The sequence below is a fragment of the Arvicola amphibius genome, chromosome 10, assembly GCF_903992535.2.
Source record: "Arvicola amphibius chromosome 10, mArvAmp1.2, whole genome shotgun sequence".
Taxonomy (NCBI): domain Eukaryota; kingdom Metazoa; phylum Chordata; class Mammalia; order Rodentia; family Cricetidae; genus Arvicola; species Arvicola amphibius.
This window is the reverse complement of record NC_052056.1, coordinates 99,321,401-99,333,852: the sequence shown is the minus strand read 5'-3', so window position 1 is coordinate 99,333,852 and position 12,452 is coordinate 99,321,401. Positions and strand designations below refer to the sequence as shown.

The window sequence follows — 12,452 nt, the reverse complement described above, 5'->3', positions numbered from 1 at the left end:
CTCTCAAGTTCTGTGATGACCTACGTGCACCACCAATACCCTTCAGGACTCATGCTTTCTCTCACCATGCCATTTCAGAATGCCTTTGAGTGATTTTAACAATCACGCGTGCGTGTTTGTGTGTGGCAGTGCCCACACATACAGAGGCCATGAGGTCACCCAGTGTCTTGCTCTATTGCCTCTCTACCTTCAGTTTGGAGACAGATTCTCTTATCGGACCTTAAACTTACTCTTCGGGCTAGGCTAGCTGCCTAGCAAGTTCCCGGAATTAGTCTATAACTTGGCTTCTCCAATGCTGGGGATACAGATACAACTGGGAAACTCATGTTCTCACGCTTTCCCACAAATGCTCTTTCCCACTGAGCCGTCTCCCCTTAATCACACTTTAAGATTAAAGTACCCAGGAAGGCCCAAGCAACTCTCTTTTTTTGTTTGTTTTTCCTTTATTTTGAATCCATGCAACACTTAAAGGAGCATTTGTTTGAAAAATTATGGCCCACCGTGCTCCAGTGTGTTTTGGAAGGAAAACGGCTGAGTTTTCTCCCTAAACTTAAGAGCAAGCGGACCTCATCGGTATTTCCCAGCTTTACGGCCCGTCTTATGTGGCTCCGGGAAGATCTAGGTCCCATAGCCGGACCCAACCTGGGAAACTGGGCAGAAAGTCACTCTGTACACCTGGCACTTGTGGCCACGCCTCGTTTCGCCCAATTTCCAATCCCACGCATGGTCACTGTGATGGACAGACACTAAGAGAACTTATAATTGGCCGCGGAGAACTGCAGCTCCTCCTCCTCGATGGCCCCGCCTCCCTTTCATTCTGAAAGAAAGAAGCTCGCCCAGCCGTCCAATGAGACGTCCCTCGCCGCAAAGATCCCGCCTCTTTCGGCGCCGGCTCCGCCCCAAAGGCCGCAGGAGCTCCCGCCTCCTCCGAAGTGCACTTGTCCAATAAAAAGTCGTGCTCCACCGAATAGACGGCTTCTCAACCAATAAACGGGCTCCTGAGCGGCGCCGCCCCACCCTCCGCGCCTTTCCCTCCGCCCCTCAACCGGCCGGGCTAGTGAGGGCCTCGGGGCGGCGGCGGCGGACGCGGCCTGAGGGAGCGGCGGGCGGGGCGGCGCCTGGCCCGGCAGGGCCGCGCCGGCTGAGGGGCGTCCATGGCGCGCGGGCCTCGGCGGGGCGCGGCCGCGGCCTGAGGGCGGCCATGTCCGGGGTGGTGCGGACCCTCAGCCGCTGCCTGCTGCCGGCCGAGGCCGGAGCCCGCGAGCGCAGGGCCGGCGCGGCGCGCGACGCGGAGCGCGAGGCCCGACGGCGCAGCCGCGACATCGACGCTCTGCTGGCCCGCGAGCGGCGCGCGGTCAGGCGGCTGGTCAAGATCCTGCTGCTGGGCGCCGGCGAGAGCGGCAAGTCCACGTTCCTCAAGCAGATGCGCATCATCCACGGCCGGGAGTTCGACCAGAAGGCTCTGCTGGAGTTCCGCGACACCATCTTCGACAACATCCTCAAGGTGACGCGCGGCACCGCCCACACACACCTGGCCCCGAGTGGGCTCAGGACCCCGCCCCCTTTGTCCTCCCCGGGACCGGCCACCCTGCTGCCGAGCGCCCCTCCCCTCCGAAAGGGACCTCTAGCCGCGCCAGCCGGGGTTACTCCGGTGACCCCCAGGGGCCTGATAGCTTTCCAGAATCTTGGTTGCCTGGGGACCGTGGGAGTGGAAACTGGACCACGCGCGGGGCCTTGGGTTCTGAAGGACTCTTAGGGCTGGACACGTAGAGTAAGTGTCGCAGGCGAAGTTTACAGTGTAGGTTGGAGGACATCCGTCCCTGTTCTTATTTGTAAATGAGAATCGACCATTCTAATCGTTATTTTTTGGACACAGTGTCTCTTATATCCCAGTCTAGCCTTGAACTCACTAAATAACTGAGAATGACCTTGAACTTTTGATCCTACTTCCCGCCCCCCCCACCGCTTCCACTCCCCAAATACTGGAATTACTGGGGATGTGGGGCGCTGTGTCACCACGCTTGGTCCACAGAGGGCTAGGGATTGAACCAGGGCTAGGTGGCACTTGACTGACTAAAACTATCTTGCCAGTCCCTAGTCTTCAGTTTTAAAGTTTTGTTTTGGATTTTTGAGACAGGGTCTCGTGAAGCCCAGGCTGGCCTTGCTGTGTAGCCCAGGATGACCTTGAGCTCATACGACATCCTTCTGCTCCCCATCTCCCCAGTGGTAGGATTACAGGCATGTGCCAGCCCCACATTGTTTTTAAACTTTTTAGTATGAACACTTAACATATACGTACCAAGTTAGAGGAGATGTTAGAAGGAGCTGTGAGACACAGCTCAGCTTTAAAACAAGGATCCATTCTGTGCCGATCTCCTTCACCTCTGACTCCCTGGTCTCTAAGTAAATTCCAGATGTATAACTGTATTAGAAAATATTTTGGTATGTGTCACTAAACAATAAGACCTTACTTTAAAAGCTTACGCACAGGAGCATTATGGAACTAAAGGAAGAAAAAAAAAAAAACTAGGACTGGGGAATTGTTGGGTGGTAAAGCACTTGTCTAGCCTGTACAAGCTCCTGGGCTTCAGCCCCGCAAAGCAAAACATAAAGCTTCCTGAAAGCCTGTTCACTGTGATTCAGTGTCCACATTGTCTTCGTTGTTGCATGGTTGTTGTTGACTTTGGACCAGATACAATAATCTTCATGTGGTTTTGAACTCAGGGTCCTGTCCCTTGTGCCTTTTATATTCTGTGGCACATGTGCGAAAGAAACAGTCATGTTGACAGAGTCTAGGGCCGGTGTTAGAACTGTGAGTCTGTACAAAAGGGTCTGAAAAAAAGATCTGGAGGGCTGGGCCTGTAGCTCAGTTGGTAGAGTGCTTGCCTAGCACCCACAAGGCCCTAGATTGAGTAAACTGGCCATGGTGGCCTACTCCTGTAATTCCAGCACTGGAGGTAGAGGCAGGAGGTGAAGTTCCAGGCTTAGCTACATAACGAGTCTGATGCTAGCTTGGGCTATGTAAGATCCTATTTCAAAAAAGAAAGCTATAGAAAAGTCTAGAGGAAGGCAGAGAGCATCCTATCTAACCTCGATTAGTTTCCTCTCGAAGTTTCTCATCTCCCTTTTTTTTTTTATCTTCTTGATCCTTCCCAAGCCCCAAGTTATTTGGCGGGGAGGGCAAATTATAGGTCTGAGTAAAGCTGTCTCAAACAGGTGGAGAGCTTTGTCCTACCCTAAAGCCAATTTGGAGACCAGATTTATAGAGCCTAATAGGCTTTTAATTTAGCAAGGGGGCACAGAAACCCATCTGGGACATGTCTTTCACTTCGGCCTTGAGGAACCTTGGTGTAGGGTGGTTGGGCTGGGATCCTGGGAGCCAGACTTCCGGGCCAACACTCCCACACTCAACATGTTTGTTACTAAATGTTTCGTTTTAATACAAGTAGCTCCTTTGGGCTCAAGATAGGAAGAAAATCATTTGAAGGATAAATCATACCCTTTTTCACCTTTCAGAGCCTCAGGCAGCTCAGGGTTCTGGCCAAGTGCTCCGTAAACATTAGACAGTCACCTTAAAGGGATGGATATAGTTGTTCAAATTTCCCTCAGCGACAGAGGGGCAAAACGCACTTGACTGTCACTCAAGGAGCCTGGTTTTATTTTTGCTGCTTTTCTGTATCCCAGAACCAGGTAGGCTTGAGGGCTCAGTTTCTTTCAACCTGGGAGGCAGAAAAAAATATTTAGAAACGTAAACTCAAGTCTACTTGAGTCTGTTAAGTACATTTTAGAGAAGTCAGTCTCTGCTTCCTGAGCTCTTAGTGTTTGCTTTTACTGGCCTCCTTATCAACAGAATAGCGATTTGTTAACAGGGATTCTGCAGTGTCTTTTTTTTTTTAAATGTACTTTGTTAAATTAGTAATTTAAAATGTGTAGTCCTTTACAATTTCATATATGTATAAAATGTCTTTTGGCTGTTTTTAGACTCTAGCCACTATCTTTCAGCCCCTCCTAGTCTCTCTGAGTCCTTCTTCCCAGCAGGCCCCTTCTACTTTCAAGGCATTTTTTTTTACCCAACCTTTTTACTCATTGTTCTATATTAAATGTGTTTTATCTGCGGTAACTAGTTAGAATTCATTTTTCAACTTTAAATCCTTCTCTGTCCCTGGCCTCCTCACTGATCCTGGCCTTGATCAATCAGTTCTCCCAATTCTATCATTTTGTCATTTCAAAACTATTGCATTGGAGCTGAGGAGATGGTTCAGTTGGTAAGAGCATTTGTTCTGCAAACAGGGTACCTGGGTTTGAACCCCCAACACCCATGTAAAAAGCTGGGCAAGGCTGTAAACCACAGCATTGGGGTTTGGGGCACCAGAGACAAGGATGACCCCAGCTAAGACCCTAAGCAATAGCAGAGAGAGTACCTGAACTGGTCTTCCCCTGTAATCAGATTGATGACTACCTTAATTGTCATCATAGAACTCACCAGAGCTTGCTTGGCAGCCAGCCTGGCAGAAACATGCTTCTAGTTCAGTAAGAGACCCTTTCTCAAGGCCATAAGGCAATATGATAGAGGATGACACCTGATGTCCTGTTCTGGCTCCTGTGCACACCCACACACTCACATGCATCCACTGTACACCCCACACAGCATATTCTATAAATGGAATTCATGCAGTGTATGGTCTTTTGGAATTGACTTTTATCAAAACATTTCTGTGGCGCTCCCCATGTAAGCAACTGCACACGGCCATAATTCTCGCCTTCCTGCTGAGTAATGTACCACCTCTCTGATTACCTGGTGAGGGTATCTGTGTTCTTCCCACCTGCCGCTCACTACACATAGACTACTACATTCTTTTAGATTGGTTGGCTGATTGGTTAGTTGTGACACGGTCTCAGGTACCCTAGACTAGCCTCAAACTTAACCATGTTACTGAGGCTGGCTGCTGCTTCTACTACCTTCCAAGTGCTGGGATAGCAGACATGGGCCGCTAGTCTCAATTTTGTGTCTGTGTCTATGTTTTCATGTGTCTGGAATAATGTTCAACAGTGATGTGTTCATCTTTATAAGAAACTGTCAGACTGTTTCCCAAAGGTTCTTTTGTACGTGTCAGTTTCTCTGCATCCCTGCTGGCATTAGGTGATGTCACCAGCTTTCTTCAGCTGTTCTTAGAGGTATATGCTGTATTTTCTTAGAGTTTTAATTTGCATTTCCCTACTTTTAATGATGCTGAATGTCTTTTTTCCTCTTTGGGGAAAAAACATATTTTTTGGTCCCTCTTCTAATTAGGTTCTTTGTGCTTTGTTGAATTTAAGGAGTTCTTTATATATGGTGGATAGTAGTCCTTTATTCCACATAAAGACTGTACATATGGTCTGTCCTTCCATTCTCTACATTGGGTCTTTTGCAAAGTAAACATTTTTAATTTCAGTAAAGTCAGTTTATCCATTTTTATTTTTATGGATCATGCTTTTGCTATCATGTCTTAAGAACTTTTTGCTTGGCCTAGATACAAAAAAGTTTTCTCTAAGACTTTTATAGTTTTTCTCTTTTAAGTTTGTAGTTTAAGTTGAAGCTCTTTTTTTTTCTGCCTGTGAATATTGATGTTCAGAACTATTAGCTATTTTCTTATTAAACTGCTTTATGTCTCTATAAAAAATGATAATCAGTTGGTCTATTTGTATATGTGTGAGTTTTCTAATTTGTTCCCATGGTCTGTATGTTTGTCCTTATGCTAGTGTCACACAGTGTTGATTACTGTAACTATATGTGAGTTTCAGTATTTCTCCCACATTGTCTTTTCCTTTGTCCCAGATTTTAGCTAGTCCAGGGCCTGTCTTTTTTTCCTTATAACTTAAAAAAAAAATCATGTGAATTCTTATGTCTTAGTATGGGTACATTCAGGAGTACAGTGCCCTTGGAAAGCAGAAGAGGGAGTTGGACACCCCACCCCCACCCCCACGCCAGAGTTATTGTGGTTGTGAGCTGTCTGATGTTGGTTCTGGAAGCCTAACTTGGGTCCTCTACAAGAGCAGTACACTCTTATTCCCTGAGCCATCCCTCTAGCCCCAGTGTAACTTCTATAAATGACCTCCTATGTCTATAAAAACATTGTTGGGAAATTGATGATTTAAACCAGAAGATCAGCTTGGAAAGAACTGACCTCATGCCCATGTTGAGCTTTCTAATCCATGAACACAGCATCTTCGTTTAAGCCTGATTTTTTTTTCACCAGCCTGCTCCGCGTCTCGTGATTCTAAACATGTTTTATGAAGTTTATGCCCCAGAGCAGTTTTCTTTAAGGCAATTATAAAAGATACTCTGCTTTCGCTTTCAGCCCACTCACTGTTAATGATAACAGTGTACTTGGCCTCTGTATTTGGGTCTTGTGCCATGATATTGCTGAGTGGTTATAGGGGCTTTCTGTCACTTGCAGTAGTCTGCACAAACTGTTGTGTTATCTGCAAGTAGAGGCTATTTTAATTCTTCCTTCCCTTGAGTCTGCCCTTGTACATATGGCAGTATTTAAGAAAATAAGAAGTTGGAGGTCTGGTGGGAGCATGGAGGGAGAATAGAGTGTGGATTTAAAAAATAAAAACAATTGGCATAGTTCTGAAAGAAAAGAGAATACCTTTCATTTCTTTTTCTTTGCCTATTGCAATGGCTACAATACTATGTCAAGTGACTGTGCTAAGAATCCTATGGCCTCTCTTTTTTTACTGCTGCTGACAGTGTTTTCTATTCTTTGACTGATTTTTTTGTGCCTTTGCGTATGTGTGGCTGTACCTGTGTGCATGTGGAGATCAGAGATCAACCTTGAGTGTCATCCCTTGCTTTTGAGACAAGGTCTCTCACTGGCCTAAAGCTCACTGATTAAGCTAGGCTAGCTATCTGGTGAGCCCCCAGGGATTCACCTGTCTCCTCTTTCTCACAGTTGGGATTAAAGTATATCACCACCACGTTCAACTTTTTCATGCCAGTTCTGGGACTCAAACTCATGTTTCAATACTTCCTCATGTAAACACCCTACCAACTGAACCATCTACTTGACTGGATTGATTGATTTTAACACCACACTCACACCCACACTTTTTTTTTAGGAGATGGTGCCCAGGGTGTTGCACATGCTAGATAAGTGCTCTGCTGCTGAGCCTCACTCCAGCTCTCTGTTTTCTACTCTTCCTAGAGGGTTATTAGTTTTACTGCTAATTTTTCCCTAACCAAAAATGATCAACTTTTTTATTCCATTAGTTTTTTCTCCTCTGTGATATTCCAGTTTTAAATTTTATTTATTTCTGTTTATTTTCTTGTTTTTAAGAATTGGAGGGGGGGTAGCCAGACTGGCTTTGAACTAACTATGGCAATCTTCATGCCTCAGCTTCCCGAGTTCTGAGATAGGTGTGAGCCACCACCCCAGGGTTAATTCTGCTCTTTACTGTTTCTTTCCTTCTGTTTACTTTGGATTTAATTTACACTCCCTTGTTCCTGGTTTGTTGAAAGAGAGTACCTCCCCAGAGGTGGGATTAAAGGTGTGAGCCACCCATGTTTGGTTCCTTTCCTTTTTGCTGTTTTCAGATAGCCTCATGTTGACTGGTCTCAAACCAATGATGCAAATGAGGCTGACCCAGAGCTTGCAATCCTCCAGCCCCACCTCCCAAGTGCTAGGACTCTCCATCTTGTTGAAGCAGAGTCTTGTTTCTGCCTTGCGATGAGCTCCTCACTCTCAGATCCTACTTTCTCTGGCTTCATCTCACCCTTAGAAGAGCTGGGATTCTGGGTGCCCACCACTCACTGCATCTGAATATGGCTTTTTAGGGGTTCTAAGGATTGAACTTGGCTTTTCAGCTTGTCAGGCTTCTGAGCCAAGGGCCTTTACCACTGAGCCATCCCACTGCCCCAGCATCTTTTTTTCTAACAGACATTTTAAGTCTGCCTCCACTGTCACCATATATCTCAATATGCTCTTTTGTTTTTAATTACCCTTGTGTTCATTTATTTTATTTAGCCATCTTCAACTCATAAATTATTTGTATGTGTGATGTAGTTTCTGACTATTGTCAGTTTGTTATTGAGTACTAGCAGAGTTCATTGTGGTTGGAGGACACAATGTATATGCTTCCTATTCTTTTCTATTTCTTGAGTGTGTCTTACAGCCCAAATCACAATCTCTTAAGCATATATTTTGTGGTCCTATCAGTGAATATTCTATAGGCACTTAAATATGCATAGCTTTCTATTTTCTGGAATATTCTGCAAATCAGCTGTTGTTAGTTGACATTGATGAGCACAGTATTCTGACTGAGCTGTCCAGTGGGTTTCATCAGTTCCTGAGAGTCAGGTATTTGGGTCCCCAACTATAATTGTGCATCTGTCTTGCCTGTAGCTGTGTCCATTTGCTTTGTATATTTTGAGGTTCTGTTTTGTGTTCCATAAACATTCACAATTTGAAGCATATTTCTCTGAATGTATGTGGCCTTTTCATGAGGTCAGGATGTGTATATCAAGCCACAGACAGTGAGGGAACTGTCTAGTTTCCTTGCACTGGTACCTTCTTTAACAGCCATTGTCTCACAGCTTTCTCTTGATGATTCCATAGTGTCTGCTCCCTCTTGCTTGTACTTTTCATCTGCTCTTCCCTACCCCCTGTGTGTGTATGTGTCTGTGATGTACGTGATAAATGTGCCTGAGCCCAGACATACGTGCTGTGGCACGGATGTGGGTGGAAGCCAAAGAATAACTTGTTTCTGGAAAAAGGGCCTCTATGTGTATCCTAGACCAGTCTCTGACTTGTGATCCCTCCTTCCTGAGCTTCCCAAGCACTGGGGTTATAGGCTTGTACTACCATACCCAGTTTATGAAGTACTGAGGATCGAACTCGGGGTTTTTTACATTCTAGGCAAATACTGTACTGACTGAGCCCTTTTGCCCTTCATTCTTAAAGACTATCCCATCACCACCTTTAGAATTCATATTTAACACTTACTTATTTACTCTGAGATAGCATCTCATACAGCTTGGTCTGGCCAGCCTTGTCTGTTCTCTAACAAGGACAGCCTTGAATTATGATCCTCCTGCCTCCATCTCCCTAGTGCTGGGATTATAGGCATGTGCTACCATATCCGGTTTATGTCCTCCTGGTGATGAAACCCAGGGAGATCCTCTATCAAGTGAGCTACATCCCAAGTGGGACACTTTTAGTACTTAGAAATGTTCCATGTTCCTCCTCCCCTACTGTTGATTTTGGAGAAGTCCTTTTTTTGGGATTTGTTCCTCTTTGATGCTTTATTTTTCTCCAGCTACTTTTATGGCCTTTTTTCTTTGTCTTTAATTTCCAGAAATTTAATTATGATTTAGCTCAACATAGATTTCTGCTTATCCTGTTTGGGCCTTGATCATCTTCCTGAGTTTGGACATTTATGTCTTTTGCCAGATTTTAGGGGAGGGTTCCAGCAATGTTTTGTCAAATACTTTTCAGTTCTATGCACTTTTTTTTTCTTAACGTGGGACTCTATTGACAGAGCTGTCCACTTCTTTTTGTTGTTCTGTTTTGTTTCTTGTTTTCTTGGACTGGGGGTTGAGCTGCATGCCACCCTCTAGCCAGGCAGCCACTGCACACTCAGCTGTTGCTCCAGCTGCACTTTTGTTCTTGACCTCTGCGTCCTTGTCCATTGAGGCTGTGACATCAGTCTCTGGGCCGGGGTGACAGAGTAACACTAACCCAGTCCCCATTTCCTGCATCCTTGGTCCAATATGAGAGCCCTGACACTAGGCAGTGGAGGAATAGGAGCATCCCTGCCAAGCAGAGGGTCGGAGGTTAGACCCCTTTGTGGCACTGCCACCTCCCTCTGCTGGGCCACATGGAACATGCCTGTCTCCTGGTTCCTCAGGGCAGGAATATAGAGGAAATCAGCTTCCCTCTCCACTCTGCTGAGCTAAATATTTAGGCCTACTTGTTGCTTTGATTTACCATAAATAATCCCAATAAGACTGCCTGGTTCATTCTTTCTCCAGTCTTAAAGATGACACTCTCTTGATTCCGACCTGGGGCTCCCTTGGGGCTTGTATATTAAGTATTTTGGAAACCATTAGTAATAGAATGCCCCCCGCACTGAAGCCCAGCTTGGTATCATCTGACAGTGTTTTCATCCTTTGATCTGTGTGTGATGTGTTCAATTTTAAAATCATTGTTAATTACTGAATTTCACATACAGTTAGAAGCTAATGATCTGTTTGGAGGATCTTTGTTATATCTTGTAATTCCATCTACATAATTATATTGTTTCTCATTTAACTACTTCAACTGAGATTTGCCTTGCATGTGTATGCATTGCTTTAGAAACTTCTGGGAAATTTGGATTATTTGAGTGGGTAGTCCCACATTGAAACTGAAATAAAATAATTAAATTCAGAATGTTCAGGGTTGGAGAGATGGCTCAGCAGTTAAGAGTACTTCCCACTCCTCCAAAGGACAGAAATTGAGTTCCCAGCACCCACATCTGGTGGCTCAAGGCCATCTGTAACTCCAGCTCCAAGTGATCCAGTGCCTTCTTCTGATCTCCGTGGGCAGCTACACACACGTAATATATATTCCACACAAGCACACATATAAATAAAAATAAATTTTAAAAAGGTATTTAGGTTTAGAATGTGCAATGTACTGTACTGGGAGCTGAGGGGGGTACATTTCATGACTATCAATTATTTTCAGCCTTGGGCATCTGTTTCCTGCAGAGATATTGCACAAGTACCTAGAGTATGATTGTATACAACACTAAACACCACTGAAGAGGTGGAGAGATGACTCAGTAGGAGAAGGGAAGATTAACCCTGGCAGAGGCATCAAGAGGCCTGGTCCAGGAAGTGTGAATGCACCAGCCTTTGAAGACTCTGGAAGATTCCAGCAGGTAGAGAAGGAGGATACAGATGCAGGCAAGAACCATTTGGGCACATGCAACAGCTAGAACTGAGGGGACAGTCAGCACAGGTATGAGCTGGGCTTTGTAATTTAAAGGAGTGGTTAAAATATGGTGGTTTGCTGTGGCAACTACAGCCACAATAGAAAGTTCATATACAAGCATCTACTTTCAAGGATATCTATGGACTGCAAATTCAAAACTTTTATTGTAAATTGGAAAGATTGTGTTAAAATTGAAGGTTTTAAGAGTTGAAGCCTGGCTTCAACTGTAAAATGATTGATGCAAGCATGAGGACCTGAGTTTAGATCCCTCAGCTCCCACATAAAAAGCTGGGCACAGCAGTGCATGCCTGTAACCCCAGCACTGGTGGAGTGGAGACTAGGGACCTGCTGGCCAGTCAGTGTTGCTGACACCGTGAGCTCTGTGTTCAGTGAAAAGAACTTGACTCCAAAACTTATGTGGACAAGAATAGAGATGAGACAACCAGTTATCTGCCTTTAGTCTGCACATGTGTACATATAGGCAAGTGTACCTGCACATACATATACACACATGCATGTACCCTTCATACACACACACATGCTCAACACAAAAGAGTCAATTGGGTTTTGTTATTTAGAGCTTGAGGCAAAGGAGTCTGAGACTCTGGAGATGCCTCTGTTGCCTGTTTGTGTTTTTAGTCACGTTGAAACTCCTGGCTTCTGCTAGTCACTGATTTTTGGGCTCAGAAGCCCCACTTGGGGCTCAGTGCCTCCCACAGTGGGTGGGCTGGCACGGGTGCTGAGGCGGAAGCTCCCTGGGTCTGGAGCACAGTTGGGTTTTTACTGCCTTGTTGGCAAATTGCACTTGAGTAAGCAAATTTTCTCTTACACTTGGACACATGTGGTTGGTTCTTTTGAAACGCCCAAAAACAAAAGCATCTTTTCCATCAGTTGAGAGAGAAAAAGCCAGCAAGAACGTTGTGGCTACAAAAGGGATTCAGAGCTCCAAATGATAGGTCTTTTCCTCCCAGATTCCCAATTACTTGTGTGAGAGGAGCAGCATTTGCACTTCATCATCTGTCAGGTGCATTTGGAACAGGGCTGTTGTAGGAAGGCTGCTGGTTAGTTCCCAGCTGCTCAGCCCTGAAATAATCACACAGAAACCATATTATTTGCAATACTGTTTGGCCAATATCTTAAGCATATTTCTGGCTAACTCATATCTTAAATTAACCCATCTCCATTAATCTGTGTATCAACACGAGGCTGTGTCTTACCAGGTAAAGTTCTGGTGTCTGTCTCTGGCGGGGCTACATGGCTTCTCTTAACTCTGCCTTCTTTCTCCCAGCATTCAGTTTAGTTTCCATGCCCTACCTCTGTTCTGCCCTGCTATAGGCTCAAGCCAGCTTTCTTTATTCACTAATGATAATCACAGCATACAGAGGGGAATCCCACATCACAGGACTGCACCTGGTATTGGCAGATGTTCACAGTCAACTCTTAGCAATTTTGTTATGGCAAAACCAAGAATGGGCAAAGCCAAGAATGGGCCAT

At 45.2% G+C, this 12,452-nt stretch overlaps 1 protein-coding gene across 1 annotated transcript in view; it reads left to right on the top strand.

Moving 5' to 3' along the window:
* Positions 1 to 1,186: 1,186 nt before the first annotated feature.
* The window catches only part of Gna12 (G protein subunit alpha 12), an 83,325-nt gene continuing 72,059 nt past the window's right edge, over positions 1,187 to 12,452 (top strand). The window contains exon 1 of the mRNA XM_038346443.2: positions 1,187 to 1,504. Coding sequence (XP_038202371.1) covers positions 1,202 to 1,504 — 303 coding nt within the window. The 5' untranslated portion in view covers positions 1,187 to 1,201. The remainder of the gene's footprint in view (positions 1,505 to 12,452) is intronic.